Below are 17,605 nucleotides of genomic sequence, written 5' to 3' on the forward strand. Positions count from 1 at the left end.
TGTTCCTGTATCTGCTGCCCTTGTCCATCTAGATGGAAGTGGTCATAGGTTTGGAAGGTACTGACTAAGGATCTTTGGTGAATTTCTGCATCTTGTAGATAGTACGCAGTGCTGCAATGGAACATCAGTGGTGGGGGGAGTGGATGTTTGGGGATTTTGTGCCAAACATGTAGGCTGCTTTGTCCTGGATGGTGTCAAGTTTCTTGAGCATTGTTGGAGCTGCACCAATCCAGGCAAGTGGGGATGATCTGTACTGAAGCCTCACCAGTGTCACTCGCTCATGTATAGTCTCAGTCACATGGATTCTGTCTAGACATTAAATACTTGCACAGTTAGGGGCTGAAGGCTGAACAGGTTGACCAGCCTGCCCACCGAGGAAGCCACAATGACTGAAACTAGCCAAGTTGGTCCAGGCAAGAGGGGCTGGATTTAAAGGAGGGATTAACAAAAAGGTTCAGAGTGCAGAGTGAGAACATGTTCTGATATGCTGAGATAAGGAAGACCCTTTTGAACAGGGACAACAGGCCAGGTTGGGCCAAATGGCCTGTTTCCATTGTCTGCCACTATAACTAGGGAAATGCTGACATTGGGAAGATCTCATCAAATGTCTGCAGTAATCAGATAATAACCATTATGGAGCGGATCATGGAATCTGATGAAGGGATCACCTGACCTGTTACCTGACTGTGCGGTTCAGGTGCTGGGGTCACCTTGATGTATTTAAAATCCTGGCTGATTTGTTGAAATTAATCTGTCGGCACTTCCAGACAGTATGACTAGTGTCTACAATCGACCTCTCCAGGAGGCCAGGCTGGTTGGTCATCTGTCTGTATCCAGTGGTGCTGGACAGTATCTCTATCAAACAACAGGCAGCCATCTGTATCCCCACTACTCCGAGACAAGAAAATGTCTTTCCTGTTCAGGCCAATCCCTGACCTCCATTCCAATATCTCTAGCTGAGGGCTGAGACTCTCCCAGAGGGTGCTGCTTTGTAATTACTTGAGTGGAAAGTGAGCATTAACTGTACAAGAGGCTATAGTCTGAGCACATGCCTGTCCTCTGACCCCACAGACTGATAATCAGGGATGGGAACAGTGTAGAGTAACAATCAATTAGTCCTTCTGGGCCTGGGCTGTGATGGGGGAAATGAGGAATGAGCAAGGGGTGTCTTTCCTGAGACTGATCGGCAAATGAGCAACTAAGGGATTGGGTGAAATAAATTGTGTGATGCACACTGTAGTGGAATTGCCGCAGACACTTTCTGTCAAAGCTCACCCTTGAAGAATGGATTTCTGAGTGGGATAGGAGGCACTCATCAGTCAACATAGAAACCAGGAGTCAAGGCAGTAAATTAGGGAGCAACAATTTTTAAAACAATAGTTCCAAATAACATCTCACAGTTACTCTTACCAATGCGTGAAGAGATTCAATTTCCAGCTGGAGGGTTTGCCATTGACGTCGGGCATTGTTTAGCTCTGCCCGGGCTGCCTGCAGAGAATCCTCGTTCTTATTCATCTCTGCATCACTGACTTCCAGTAACTAACGAAAGAGATCATGAAAAATAATGAAGGACGCAGTGTTAACATTTCCCATCTCATGTTTGTAATACTTATATTATATTCCAGACACCTTAATGGGAATCAGAGCCCAGTCTTTCAATGAGGTCAGCATTCTCTGCAGCTTTTCCCATTGAGACAGAGGCCTTTTTCACAAAAATATACCTGAGTGTTGATACAAGCGTCTAATTCCATCCGATTCCTGTGTATAATCTTTTCATAATGCTTCTTAATATCTGTAAGGAGCTGAGACAATCCCAGTTCTTTGCGGCCCCCATCTTCCATAGCCTAACTGGGTATTAACAGACTGGCACAGTCTGCAGAGCAGAGACCTGCAGTGGGACACAGACAGCATCATTAGCATAAAGCAATACTGCCCTCAAAATGACTGAACAAAAAATACACTGACACTCAGCTCAGTTAAGGCATCCAGCATCAACCTGGATAAACTCAGGGACAAGCAGCATCCTTAAAGCTCAGTCATGCACAGACAGAGATGTGTGACCGATTTAATGTTGCGCAGTTTAAAATCATTTTGCCTTTCAGAACGATTGGAATTCCACTTGTTGCTGCATTTCAGCTCGTGTGGCTTTGTCTGTTCAACACAGATGCACATATAGAACAGACAATCGCGCACACTCATCACACACATTGCACGCACACACGCTCAGATTACACACATGCTCAGATACACACACACACTTGCGCGTCCCCACACACACGCACAAGCGTCTGCACGGACACACATGCATACACACAAACACACGCGCACACACATACACACAGACACGCGCACGCATGCGCACACGCATTCTCTCTTTCTCTAAGGAAAAACATTGGTTTCCTCTGCAGCATTTCACTTTAGAAAAATACACTTTTCTGGCCAATAATTGCTAAGTCTTGCAGGAAAAAAAGGAAAAAAATAGGAAATATTCTGGAAGGATTTGGGTTTTACTTTATGGTGTATGAGAAACAAAGCCCACTCACTTCAATAATGTCAGTCCGAGACAAGATCTGAATCAGTAGTGCCATTTATTTTACACTTGCAAGTGGGTGTGATGTCCACTGTCTACAAGGCCGAGGACATACACACACTAAATTCAATTCATCCACAACATTTATATGATTTGATGTCTATTGTTTTACACTGCTCCCTCCCCTGTTTACATCGTCCACTTCCCTAAGACCGGCCCCCATTACCCCTGTTTATCTCTTGCCTTATCTGGCCTTGTCTGTGACAAAATGCTTATTTCTGGTCTCACAAGGCTGTTTGACCTCATCCTGCTGTAGGTCATTGTTAGGCATATTCTTTCTTCATCATTATCTACCCCCTTCATCTGTGCCTTTCCCGAGGCCATTCTGATCCCTATGACCCTTTTAATTGGGGTTTGTTCCTGTGTTTTTGTAAAAGTGGGAAGCACATGTTTATATCTACTGTTTGTACAGGCGTATCTAGCTTAACTTCATCCCCTCACAACATCTTATCTACTTGCCCATAATGTCTACCTTCTGACATACAATTTTAGCTAATACAAAAACAATTATATATTTCCTCCACATCGTTTCCATTCTTGTTGACTCAGCTCTTGGCTAAAACAATTACACACTGGTATGAGTTCATTTTACTTTGTAAGATGGAATTGCAGAATTGCAGAAGTAACATTAATTTACCTATATCCCACAATTTCCCCCTTTTCTTTAATTACCATTTGTTATCTTCTGCATTTTTCTTTTAGGGGCACCTGTTTCATCAAGGCTGTTTCAATCAGTCTTTGGGTGAGCCCTCGTATACAGGGTATGATCATTTTTATTAATTGTTACCCACCAAAAGAGAGCTGACTCAAAGCCTGCTGCAATCTGGTTACAAGCCTTGAATTCATCAGGTACCCCCCTAGGGACTCCTACCGAATCGAGATAAATCCTGTCATTGAAAGAAGTGTCTAACAGTAATCTCTTACCCCTTCCCTTTTTCCCTCCTATCTTTTCCTTCTCAAATGCCAGGGTAAATGGAATTACCAATTGTACAATTGCACATATCCCTCTCCAATCTGGAGGTAGCATGGGTCTCAATATTTTGCCTCCACAGTCCCACCACAGATCCGCTCAGGGAACCTTCAGTGCTGAGTAGTTCCCTCCCTTCTCCATTTCGGTTACATTCTTAATCTCTGTACATAATTTCAGCTCCCCCAAATCTTTCGACCAACTTGTACCTCGTCTACACACACGATGTGTGATTTCCAACTGCGGCAGAAAATAGGGGGGGGAACTTTTACATCTTTCTTCTCCAAGGGAGGGAACATCAGAGATAGGGAGGTACAGTTCCTATCATTCCATGCAGTCTCATCCTGATACAGGGCTATTATACATTTCATGCCCTTCCTGTCTCGCTTCCACCCGAGCGGAAAGGGAACCACCTGGGCCACTGGCCGACCGGAGGCACATGGATAGCAATTGCTCTTGTTCAGACTTTTTACAGTATACTTTACCCATTCAACCCAGGCATTTGCATCCCCGTACCCAGTTTCTATTTCAATGGTCTGTTTCAAGTCCTTTACCTCTATAAATTTTACTACTTTAGGATCATCGGGAGGGGTGAAAGATTGTATCTTATTACCCAGTAGTTCTACCCGTTTTCCCTGTCCTACACTAATTCAAAAACAATAGCCCAAGAAATCCTTCCCATTTGCTTTCATTTCTATCCCAAACATTTTATTTCATTGTATCTCATAGGTGCCCCTCCCCCCCAACCAGGATTGTTTCGTGCCATGTGGTTTTCCTTATCGTTAGGTATATTGGGTTATACTTTTTATCGGGACAATCGTGAGCTGGTCGGAAGGGGGCCCGGTGTACTGTGATGAGACCACTATACTAAGTACCATCCCCAAGGCCATCCCCATAGGACTTAAGATGTATCTCAGAGCTGCGGTACTGTCTCTGATTATCTACATCCCCACAATTTACTAAGCTGCATACATCAGCGTCTATTACTTGTGGATTATCAGACTTGGGGACCGTTAATAATACATATGAAAATGATATTTGACAAAATCCCAATACTAAAAGGGCTAGCATCATATCTCTAGGAGCATTCCCAGTATTCTAACCATCATGCTGAATATACAATCTTACAGAAATAATCCCGCGCTCGCGTCGCCACTGTATAATCAGTTACTCAAAGTCTCTTTAGCCTGAGTTTCAGCGAATCTTGCGTTGATTCGGCTGTCCAGACTTCTTCCTCAACTGGAGGGTCCACTGGCCCTTTGATCCGAGTGTAGTGAGTCCAGCCTTTCTCTGCTGTCCTTATCGCTGTTTCAGGGGTCAAAAGAGCCTGGTACGGCCCTTCCCAGTCCGGCTGTAATTTAGTCTCTGTCCATGATTTTACTAAGATTCAATCGCCCGGCCGGATGGGATGAACGGTGCATTCAAGGGGGTGGAGTCTGTGCCAATAAACCCTGTTTCCTTAGGAAAAACAAAGAGGAGGACAAGCCCAGTATATACTTCTTTAAAAACAAATCTTTAGTTTTGGGACTTGGCAATTCTCCATCCGTTCCCAAGTAAGGTAATCCAAATAAGATTTCATAGGGGGATAGTCCCAAATCTTTCCTTGGGGCTGTTCGTACTCACAAGAGAGCTATAGGTAAACATTTGATCCAAGGGAGTCTAGTTTCTATTATCAATTTAGAGAGCTGTCGTTTGAGTGTTTGGTTCATTCTCTCAACCCTTCCCGATGATGGTGGGTGCCATTGAGTATGGAACTCCCAGGAAATTCCCAACCCTTTCATTACCCCCTGTAACACTTTAGAGGTAAAGTGAGTTCCTTGGTCGGAATCTATATGGTTCACGAGCCCATATAGGGGAATTATGTTTTCCAATATTGTTTTAGACACTCCACTTGCAGTGGCGGTAGCTAGGGGGTATGCCTCAACCCAACCAGATAAATGATCTACTATGACCAGCATATATTTTAGTCTCCCTACCCTGGGGAGTTCAGTATAATCTACTTGTATACTCTGGAAAGGTCTCAGTCCTGGGTCTCTTCCTCCCGGGGTCTGCTTTCTCAAGACTTTCTTATTTACCTTTCTGCATATGATACATCCCTCACATATTTGTTTAGCAATTGTATATATTCCTTTACATCCATATTCCCTAAGAACTAAATCACACAGTGCTTGTACTCCCCAATGGCTGCCTTGGTGTAGGACAGCCATAATCTCTCGCATCATCATTTTGTTCAACATTCTCCTTCCATCAGGTAACCTCCAATGCCCGTCTGCTGTTTTTACAGCCCCTAAATCTCTCAATTCTTTTTCTTCGCTTTCAGTAAATATAGGAGCTTCCCGAGGACCTGGGACAGTAGGTATTAGGGAATGAATCACCACTTCTTGTGGGTTCAGGGCTGCTTCCTTAGCCACTTCATCGGCTAATCTATTTCCCCTAACCTCTGGTTCATTTCCTTTCTGATGACCATTTACAAGCACTACTGCTATTTCTCGGGGGAGTAATATGGACTCCAAGACTCGTTTAATCAATTCTTCAAGTACTAATTCCTTCCCCCACCTCTGGGTTAATACTCCCAAAGCCGCTCCCTTATCCACAGTAGCAAAGAGGTGGAAAGGTTTATCTAGGGAAGGTAGGGCTAACACGGGGGCATGGATCAGATCTCTTTTTCCTCATCATCCCAACTTAGACATTTTGGTTCCCCCTCTAATAGTTTGAGATATAATTTCTTAGTCTTCAGTGCATAGGAATCAATCCACAATCTGTAATAACCCGTGAGACCCAAACATTTGTGTAACTCCCGTTTAGTGCTGGGCAGCGGCATTCCCACTATTCCCTTTATCCGTTCCGGGCTTATCTTTCGCTTTCCCTCACTAACTAAATGTCCCAAGTACTTCACTTCTCGCTCCACATATTGTAGATTGTTTTTAGATACCCTCAGTCCCTGCTGACCCAGGAAATTCAATAATTTGTTAGTGGCTTCTACTACTCTTTCTCTTCTATTTCCTGTTACTAAGAGGTCGTCTACATACTGCAACAGGGTAGTCCCCTTGGGGTTGCTAAATTTCTCCAATATTTGTTCTAACATCTGTCCAAATAAATTCGGGGATTCCGTAAACCCCTGGGGAAGCACAGTACACCGGTATTGCTGTTGCTGTCCTGTCTTAGGGTCTTCCCACTCAAAGGCAAACAAATTCCTACCGTCCTCTGCCAAGGGACAAGCCCAAAAGGCATCCTTTAAATCTATCACACTAAACCATTTGTGGTCATGAGGGATCTTACTTAATAACGTAGAGGGGTTTGGCACCACTGGGTGCCTGATCTGTACTATTCGATTTAATGTTCTCAAATCCTGCACCAATCGATAATTTCTATCGGATTTCCACACTGGTAGTATTGGGGTATTATAAGGAGACATACATGGCTCCAACAGTCCATCTCTAATCAATCCTTCAATTACTGGCTGCAGTCCTCGTTTACCTTCGATGGAAATGGGATATTGTCGCTCACAGACAACGTCCCCTTTCCTTTTTTTTAAAAATTTACTTCAAGGGGAGGGATCTGTAGTTTTCCACGATTCCCTTCCCTAGCCCATACAATAGGGTCTATCTCTCTCTCCACATCCTCTGTCAACATTGCCTTTTGTACAACTAATTCTTTTTCCTGAATTCCAATCCCCAGTCCTAAGAGGATAATTAAATCTCTCTCTAATAAGTTACTTCCTGTATCAGGGATATACAGCAGTTCCCCTGTGACCCTATCCTTAGGACCTTCTATCATCATAGGTTCAAATACTGGAACAGTAAATCCTTCCCCTTTTTACCCCCGAAACAGTAATTGACCGTGTTGACATTCCTACTTTCTTTGGTTTAAAATTCAGCGATGACCGTGCTGCCCCCGTATCGACGAGGAAGACTACCTCTTCCCTACAGGGTCCCACCTTCAGGTTTATCAAGGGTTCCTGGTGGGTCCCCGGGGGCAGGAACCCCTGACACCCCTATACTTCATCAAAATTCATAAGCGGAATTGCCCTCTCTTCCCTTTGTACATCAGGACACTCCCGCTTAAAATGCCCTATCTTTCTGCAATAATAGCATCCTGCCTGTGGAGACCTCCATCTCTGCCCCTGTCGCTCGAACCCTCTTTCAAATGCTCCCCCTTGTCCTCTCCCTCTCCCTCTCCCTCTCTGCCCTACCTGCTGCCACCCGCCGCTCCGGTTGGTCACTATTGGTTCCATTCTTTTCTTAACTACCTCATCAACCGCAGCTACCATCATTTTCACCTTCTGTTTCTGTCTCTCATCCTCTCTCTTTACAAACACTTTCTGTGCCTCTCTTAACAATTCATCTCATGGCTTTTCACTCCACCCTTCTATTTGCTATATCTTTCTCTGTATGTCTGGCCATTCCTTTGTCACAAAAATGTACTTTCAAAAGACCCTGTGCCACTGGGTTCTCAGGGTTCATTCCAGAATATTTCCACATTGAGTCTCTTAATCTCTGCAAAAAAAAGCTGAGGGAGTCTCATCTTTCTCCTGTCTAACTTCAAAGACTTTAGTCAAATTCTGTGACTTCGGAACTGCCTCTCTTATACCTTTTAGAATCAGGTCTTTCAATTCCCTCATTTCTTCTCTATGCTCCGGATTTTGGTTTTCCCACTGGGGGTCTCTGAGGCGAAACTTCACCTCTCCCTGTCCAGCATCCCCATCTCCAATGGGGTGTTCCCTGTCCCATATTTTAATGGCTGCTCCCCATATAAGTCCCCTTTCTTCCCCAGTAAATAGTATATTCAAAATAGACATTAACTCAGCCCAGGTATACAGACTGGGCCCCAAAAATTGATCAGTTTGTTCAGACAACCCTACCGGATCCTCAACCAGGACCTTCATTTCTTTTTTTTTAAATGTCCTGACCTCCCCACTGCTGAGGGGGACACTTACAAACCCAATCTCTTTGTCCCCTATTGGTACCTACCGAAGGGGATAAGTCATTATGTTCTTCCCCTTTTTCTTTTTTTTTTAAAGAAATATTGCAATATTTCTAGCTCCCCATAACTTCAAACACCAATTCATCAATTCATGCTTGACTAACTTTAAAGCCTGTTCCAAACTTGTAAATATATTTATATATTTACGTTCATTTATTCAGTATTTAATATTCAAAATGTAAAATGCATACAGTTCTCAATTTTGAAATCCACTGTAATCACCCAGTTTTAGTCCCTTAATTTAAATCCAAAATTAGTTTTCTTAAGTAGTGCTGACCAATCATTGCTCAATTACAATACTATAGGTCTTGAAATAATCGGAGCTGCCTTAAAATTATTTGTCTATTCAAGTTTAAAAAAAAACTTCTAATGCATGAACAATGGCCGAATCTAAGGTCACAGATATTAACCATAGGATCTTGTTTTTACTACAATCTAATGTTGAACTGAAACTTCAACTGTCCTCCATAAATCGCTTTCATGTAAAGATAAAAGAGATTAGTTAGAAACTGATAGTAAGACAGTCATGACCTGTAAGAAGAACAGGAGTTATCATTCTTTTTTTTTCATAATCTCTATAGAATCCTTAACCTTAAAAGAAATCATGTTAATTTTCCATAATAAAAATCAGATTCAAAACAGTCCCGGAACTCAAGCTCCAGGGAATAAAACGCAAACATTCAATCACCAACAAACAAAAGTGCATTCAAACCAAATCACAAAGGGTTAAACTTTCTACCAGCTGTACAGCTCTCTTCATTCTCTCTCTCTTTCTCTCTCTCTCTCTTTCTCTCTCTCTCTCACTCATTGACAAATAAATTCAGATATTTACAAACCCAGTCTTTGTCCGACCTGAATTTTGGCCAAAAGAGGCGGGACGAAGAATGGATTCCTTAGTCCATATGAAGCAACAATATTTAATCATCTTTTTCCCCTGTACAAGTATTATTTTGCCAATTCCACAACATCCTCCCCAAAGGACTTTCTGGAGGTATGTTGTAAGGGACCCCGCCTCCAATTCCATTGCTTTTCCCTTCTTTTGTTTTCCCGGAGGCTTTTTCCTTACCCACGGTACAACCCATATTGAGTTCCTTCATTAGTCCCTTATTAACTACTAAAACTCAATCCCGGCCACCAAGGCAATACTTAAAAGTCAGGTTTCTTACCTTGGTCTGTGCACAGAGTTGCCTGGCCCCTTTGTGCCGTAGTTTCTATCGACCTCCTATCCCTGTCTGATTCAGATGTCTCTCTTGTGGGATTCGTACCAGTCGCCCAAGGGAGCAGACCAAACCAGGACACGAGACCGCTCCTCAATGGGGAACGGGATGCGTCTTCCCAGTGTCCAAGGCCAGCCACTCCCCCCGGTGATGTAAGAAAATCCCGGACGAGCCCCCAATTGTGAGAAACAAACCTCACTCACTTCAATAATTTCAGTCCGAGACAAGATCTGAATCAGTAGTGCCATTTATTTTACACTTGCAAGTGGGTGTGATGTCCACTGTCTACAAGGCCGAGGACATACACACACTAAATTCAATTCATCCACAACATTTATATGATTTGATGTCTATTGTTTTACACTGCTCCCTCCCCTGTTTACATCGTCCACTTCCCTAAGACCGGCCCCCATTACCCCTGTTTATCTCTTGCCTTATCTGGCCTTGTCTGTGACAAAATGCTTATTTCTGGTCTCACAAGGCTGTTTGACCTCATCCTGCTGTAGGTCATTGTTAGGCATATTCTTTCTTCATCATTATCTACCCCCTTCATCTGTGCCTTTCCCGAGGCCATTCTGATCCCTATGACCCTTTTAATTGGGGTTTGTTCCTGTGTTTTTGTAAAAGTGGGAAGCACATGTTTATATCTACTGTTTGTACAGGCGTATCTAGCTTAACTTCATCCCCTCACAACATCTTATCTACTTGCCCATAATGTCTACCTTCTGACATACAATTTTAGCTAATACAAAAACAATTATATATTTCCTCCACATCGTTTCCATTCTTGTTGACTCAGCTCTTGGCTAAAACAATTACACACTGGTATGAGTTCATTTTACTTTGTAAGATGGAATTGCAGAATTGCAGAAGTAACATTAATTTACCTATATCCCACAGGTGCATGATTTGTCATGTGGCATTTGCAATTCTCTCTGGTTTCTTTACAGGTATAATCTTTCACAAACTGTCATCACAAAGTTTTCCAATTGTTTTATAGTATAACAGCTGCATCAGGGATCTGTTTCTGACACTGGAATCACAATAACAGGAGGCAACGGAATAAAGTGGGAAACTCCTTTCTCACACCTGTCTGAAACTCCAAAGGAATCCAAATCCTGTCCAAGCAAGCACCCCCTGAGAGCCAGAAACCCCAGGCAGCTGGATATAGCTTGCAATGTGACTCACAGAATATAGAACATAGAACAGTCCAGGACCACAGCCAACAGTCTCTTTAACATAAAATCCTCAAAACTAAAGAAAAAGCATAGAAGCACATCGTAACAGCGGTGAAAGCACGGTTTGGGGAAGGGGATGAAAGACTGTTTCAATACTGGGCAAGATTTATTGCCTGTCCACAGTTGTCCTTGAGATGGTCGTGACAGGCTGTCTTCTTGAATTGTTGCAATCCATGTGCTGGAGGTTGACCCACAATGCCATTAAAGAGGGGATTCCAATGTTTTGACCCAGTGACACCTTGAAGGGATGTGTCATATATTTCCAAGTCAGGATGGTAAGTGCCTTGGATGGAAACTTGCAAGAGTGTCCCAATGTATCTGCTGCCCTAGACCTCCTGGTTGGTAGGAGCCATGGGTTTGGAAGGTGCTCTGGGTTACAATTTGCTGCAGCTACTTATTTCAATTGCTATTACTGCAGGATTGGGGTGTACAATAGCTAATGTTTCCACTCATCAATGTTGTTGCATGGGTCATAGACGTTAACAAATCTGAAAGGTTTGAATATCGATTCTTACTGATCTCAATGTGGCTGCAGTGATGGTGAAGGAATTTCTTGTACCCTAGTTACAGCATCGTAATTAGAGTCATAGAGATGTACAGCACGGAAACAGACCCATCAGTCCAACCCGTCCGTGCCGACCAGATATCCCAACCCAATCTAGTCCCACCTGCCAGCACCCGGCCCATATCCCTCCAAACCCTTCCTATTCGTATACCCATCCAAATGCCTCTTAAATGTTGCAATTGTATCGGCCTCCACCACATCCTCTGACAGCTCATTCCACACACGTACCACCCTCTGAGTGAAAAGGTTGCCTCTTAGGTCTCTTTTATATCTATACCCTCTCACCCTAAACTTATGCCCTCTAATTCTGGACACCCCCACATGGAAAAGACTTTGTCTATTTATCCTATCCATGCCCCTTATGACTTTATAAACATCTGTAAGGTCACACCAGGGAAAACAGCCCCAGCCTGTTCAGCCTCTCCCTGTAGCTCAAATCCTCCAACCCTGGCAACATCCTTGTAAATCTTTTCTGACCGTTTCAAATTTCGCAACATCTTTCCAATAGGAAGGAGACAGAATTGCACACAATATTCCAGCAGTGGCCTAACCAATGTCCTGTACAGCCGCAACATGACCTCCCAACTCCTGTACTCAATACTCTGACCAATAAAGGAAAGCATACCAAACGCCTTCTTCACTATCCTATCTACCTGCGACTCCACTTTGGAGGGATATGGGCCAGGTGCTGGCAGGTGGGACTAGATTGGGTTGGGATATCTGGTCGGCATGGACGGGTTGGACCGAAGGGTCTGTTTCCATGCTGTACATCTCTATGACTCTGTGACCCTATCTGCAAGAAGTGCTCCCACCTCTCACTCCTCCAAGACCGTGTTAGGAAACTGGACCGTGTTACGAACTTCGGATCATTCGGGAGGCAGAGGCTGTGATAGATAAGAGTTACAGGGAAGTAGTTACTCATGGGCATGGAGAAAACTGGGTGACTGTTCAAAGGGGGAGAAAACAGTCAGTGGAGGGAACCCCTGTGGTCGTTCCCCTGAAAACAAGTATACCGTTTTGGATACTGTTGGGGCCGACTTACCAGGGGTATGCAGTGGGGCCCAGGTCTCTGGCTTAGAGCCTGTCCTTGTTGCACAGAAGGGAAGGAGGGAAAGGAGGAGAGGGTTAGTCATTGGGGACTCAATAGTTAGAGGCTCAGATAGAAGGTTTGTTAGCATTGAAAGAGACTCACGGTTGGTGTGTTGCCACCCAGGTGCCAGGGTCCGTGATGTCTCGGATCGTGTATTTGGGGTCCTGAAGCGAGAAGGTGACCAGCCCCAAGTTGTGGTCCATGTAGGTATCAACAACATAGGTAGAAAGAGGGATAGGGATGTAAGGCAGGATTTCAGGGAGCTAGGGTGGAAGCTGAGAGCTAGAACAAGCAGAGTTGTTATCTCTGGTTTGTAGACCGTGCCACATGATAGCGAGGCAAAGATTAGAGAGAGATATTAGCTGAAACACATAGCTGCAGGGATGGTGTAGGAGGGAGGGTTTCAGGTATTTGGATAATTGGGGCTCATTCTGGGGAAGGTGGGACCTCTACAAACAAGGTGGTCTTCACTTGAACCAGAGGGGTACTGATATCCTGGGTGGGAAATTTGCTGGTGCAATTCAGGGGGGTTTAAACGAGCTCAGCAGGGGGATGGGAACCTGAGGTGTAGTTCCAGTGCACAGGAGGGTGAGCGTAGGGAACGCATGGACAGGATTTCAGGGTCACAGGAATGTGCTGGCAGACAGCAAGCTGGTTTGAAGTGTGTCTACTTCAACGCCAGGAGTATTCGGAATAAGGTAGGTGAGCTTGCAGCATGGATAGGAACCTGGGACTTGGATGTTGTGGCCATTTCAGAGACATGGATTGAGCAGGGTCAGGAATGGATGTTGCAGGTTCCAGGGTTTAGATCTTTCATTAAGAACAGGCAAGGGAGTAAAAGAGGGGATGGTGTGGCCTTGTTAGTCAAGGACTGTTTGACAGTGGCTGAAAGGACTTTTGACGAGGACTCGCCTACTGAGGTAATATGGGCTGAGGTTAGAAACAGGAGAGGAGAGGTCACACTACTGGGAGTTTTTTATAGGCCTCCACAAAGTTCCAAGGATGTCGAGGAGAGGATTGGCAAAATGATTCTGGGCAGGTGTGAAAGGAACAGGGTGGTCATTATGGGGGCTTCAACTTCCCCAACATTGACTGGAACTGCAGTACAGTGGATGGATCAGTGTTTGTCCAACGTGTACAGGAAGGTTTCCTCACACAGTATGTCAAAGGGCCGACAAGAGGGGAGGCCACACTGGATCTGGTGCTTGGTAATGAACCAGACCAGGTGTTTTATTTAGTGGTAGGTGAGCACTTTGGAGAAGTGACCATAATTCGGTTACGTTTAGTTTAGTGATGGAAAGGGAAAGGTACATGCCACAGGGCAAGAGTTATCGATGGGGGAAGGGCAATTATAATGTGATTAGGCAAGAATTAGGAGGCATAGAATGGGGTAACAAAATGCAGGGGTTGGGGACAATCGAAATGTGGAGCTGGTTTAAGGAACAGATATTGCGTGTCCTTGATAGATATGTCCCTGTTGGGCAGGGAGGGAGTGATAAGGTAAGGGAACTGTGGTTTACAACAGACATTGCATCTCTTGTTAAGCGGAAGAAGGAAGCTTTTGTGACGTTGAGACAAGATGGTTCAGGTGAGGTGATGGAGAGTTACAGATTAGCTAGGAAGGATTTAAACAGACAGTTAAGAAGAGCAAAGAGAGGACATGAGTGGTTTTTAGCAAACAGAATAAAGAAGAACCCTAAAGCTTTCTACAGATATGTGAGGAATAAAAGGATGACTAGGATAGGAATAGGGGCAGTCAAAGACAGAGGTGGGAGGTTGTATGTGGACCCTGTGGAGATCGGATGGGTGCTAAATGAATATTTCTCATTGGTTTTCACTCAGGAAAAGGAGAATATTGTAAATGAGAAGTCTGAGATACAGAATATTAGACTAGAAAGGATTGAGGTTAGTAAGGAAGAGGTGTTAGCAATTCTAGAAGTAGTGAAAGTTAACAAGTCCCCTGGGCCGGATGGGATTTATCCGAGGATTCTCTGGGAAGCTAGGGAGAAGATGGCGGAGCCTTTGGCCTTGATCTTTGAGTTGTCATTGTCTACAGGTTTAGTACCAGAGGATTGGAGGATTGCAAATGTGCCCTGGTTCAAGAAGGGCAGTAAAGATGACCCAGGTAATTGTAGACCAGTGAGCCTTACTTCTATTCTTCAGAAATGTTTTGGCAAGGATTATAAGAGATAGGATTTATAATAATCTAGCAAGCAACAATTTGATTTCAGATAGTCAACCTGGTTTCGTCAAGGACAGGTTGTCTCTCACAAACCTCAGTGAGTTTTTGAGAAGGTGACCAAGCATTTGGATGAGGGTAGGACAGGTGACCTGGTGTTAATGGACTTCAGTAAGGCCTTTGATAAGGTTCCACATGGTAGGTTGAAAATGCAGAGGCATGAGATTGAGAGTGATTTAGCAGTTTGGATTAGAAACTGGCTTTCTGTAGTATTTGATGGAAGATATTCAGCCTAGAGCCCAGTTACTAGTGGTGTGCCACAAGGATCTGTTTTGGGACCACTACTGTTTGTCATTTTTATAAATGATTTGGATGCAGGCATAGGTGGATGGGTTAGTAAGTTTGCCGACAACACTAAAGTTGGTGGAGTAGTGGACAGTGTGGAAGAATGTTGCAGGTTGCAGGGGGACTTGGATAAATTGCAGAATTGGGCTGAGAGGTGGCAAATGGAGTTCAATGCAGCTAAATGTGAGGTGATTCACTTTGGGAAGAATAACAGGAAGGCAGAGTACTGGGTCGATGGAAAGATTCTTGATGGTGTGGATGTGTAGAGGGATCATGGTGTCCATGTACATAGATCCCTGAAGGTTGCCACCCAAGTGGATAGTGCTGTTAAGAAGGTATACAGTGTGTAAGGTTTTATTGGTGGAGGGATTGAGTTCCGGAGCTGTGATGTCATGCTGCAACTATACAAAACACTAGTGCGGCCGCACTTGGAATATTGTGTACAGTTCTGATCACCCCATTACAGGAAGGATGTGGAAGCATTGGAAAAGGTGCAGAGGAGATTTACCAGGATGTTGCCTGGTCTGGAGGGAAGCTCTTATGATGAAAGGCTGAGAAAGTTCAGTCTGTTCTCATTGGCAAGAAGAAGGCTAAGTGGGGATTTGATAGAGACATACAAGATGATCAGAGGATTAGATAGGGTAGACCGTGAAAGTCTTTTTTCTAGGATGATGACGTCAGCTTGTACAAGGGGGGCATAGCTACAAATTGAGGGGTGATAGATTTAAGACAGATGTCAGAGGCAGGTTCTTTACTCAGAGAGTGGTGAGGGTGTGGAATGCCCTGCCTGTCAATGTAGTTAACTCAGCCACATTAGGGAGATTTAAACAATCCTTAGATAAGCACATGGATGATGATGGGATAGTGTAGGGGGATGAGCTTAGATTAGTTCACAGGTCAGCACAACATCGAGGGCCGAAGGGCCTGTTCTGTGCTGTATTGTTCTGGTGAGTCTGACATTGGAGCTGTGGTTGGATGGGATTCTGAGCGACATGCATTCGGAAATGCAGGGACTGATTCGGGATAGTCACCATAGCTTAACACATGGGAAATCATGTCTCACTTATGGTTTTTTAAGAAAATGACAAAGAGGTTTGGTGAGGACAGAGTGGTGGATATGGTTATATGGACCTCAGTAAGGTTTTGATAAAGTTCAGTATAATAGGCTGGTTAACAAGGTTAGATCACAATGAATGCGGGGGAACTAGCCATTTGGATACCTAACTGGTTCGAAGGAAGAAGACAGAGGGTGATGGTGGAAGGTTGCTTTTCAGACTGGAGGCCCGTGACCATAGAATCATAGAGTCATAGAGATGTACAGCATGGAAACAGACCCTTCGGTCCAACTCGTCCATGCCGACCAGATATCCCAACCCAATCTAGTCCCACCTGCCAGCACTCGGCTCATATCCCTCCAAACCCTTCCTATTCATATACCCATCCAAACGCCTCTTAAATGTTGCAATTGTACCAGCCTCCACCACTTCCTCTGGCAGCTCATTCCATACACGTACCACCCTCTGCATGAAAAAGTTGCCCCTTGGGTCTCTTTTATATCTTTCCCCTCTCACCCTAAACCTATGCCCTCTAGTTCTGGACTCCCCGACCCCAGGGAAAAGACTTTGCCTATTTACCCTATTCATGCGCCTCATAATTTTGTAAACCTCTATAAGGTCACCCCTTGGCCTCCGACACTCCAGGGAAAACAGCCCCAGCCTGTTCAGCCTCTCCCTATAGCTCAAATCCTCCAACCCTGGCAACATCCTTGTAAATCTTTTCTGACCTCTTTCAAGTTTCACAACATCTTTCCGATAGGAAGGAGACCAGAATTGCACGCAATATTCCAACAGTGGCCTAACCAATGACCAGCGGTGTGCTGAAGAATCGGTGCTTTTTATGATTTATATAAATTATTTGGATGTGAATCGAGGAGGTAAGGTTAGTAAGTTTGCAGATGACACCAAAATTGGTGATGTAGCAGTCAGTCAAGAAGGTTATCTCAGTGTACAGTGGGATTTTGATCAGATGGGCCAAGGAGTGGCAGATGGAGTTTAATTTAGATAAATATGAGGTACTGCATTTTGGCAAAGCAAATCAGGGTAGGACTTATACACTTAATGGTAAGGTCCTGGGGAGTGTGGGGTACAGGTTCATAGTTTCTTGAAAGTAGATTCACAGGTCAACAGGGTAGTGAAGAAGGCGTTTGGTATGCTCACCTTAAGGCCTGTGAATTGAGTACAGGAGTTGCATGTCATGTTGTGGCTATACAGGACATTGGTTGGGCCATTTTTGAAATATTGTATCCAATACTGGTCAATTCATTGACATGGACAAGTTGAACTTAAGGGACTGTTACCATGCTCTACATCTCTATGACTCTATGTGAATTGATTTTTCAATAATCCTGAATTTGCCAAAATCTGTAATTCAT

At 44.1% G+C, this 17,605-nt stretch overlaps 2 protein-coding genes across 3 annotated transcripts in view; one reads left to right on the forward strand and one right to left on the reverse strand.

Annotated features, from left to right (window-relative positions):
• Positions 1-1,901, reverse strand: part of krt222 (keratin 222) — a 38,471-nt gene extending 36,570 nt beyond the window's left edge. For both annotated transcript variants that reach the window (XM_072561193.1, XM_072561192.1), the window contains exons 1-2: positions 1,722-1,901; positions 1,411-1,539 (exon numbers count right to left, since the gene is read on the reverse strand). In XM_072561193.1, coding sequence (XP_072417294.1) covers positions 1,411-1,539; positions 1,722-1,841 — 249 coding nt within the window. In that variant the 5' untranslated portion in view covers positions 1,842-1,901. The remainder of the gene's footprint in view (positions 1-1,410; positions 1,540-1,721) is intronic.
• The window catches only part of LOC140465633 (cholecystokinin-like), a 222,948-nt gene that overhangs the window by 69,642 nt on the left and 135,701 nt on the right, over positions 1-17,605 (forward strand). The gene's annotated exons all lie outside the window — the stretch shown is intronic.

This window comes from Chiloscyllium punctatum, chromosome 42 (genome assembly GCF_047496795.1).
Source record: "Chiloscyllium punctatum isolate Juve2018m chromosome 42, sChiPun1.3, whole genome shotgun sequence".
Lineage (NCBI taxonomy): Eukaryota > Metazoa > Chordata > Chondrichthyes > Orectolobiformes > Hemiscylliidae > Chiloscyllium > Chiloscyllium punctatum.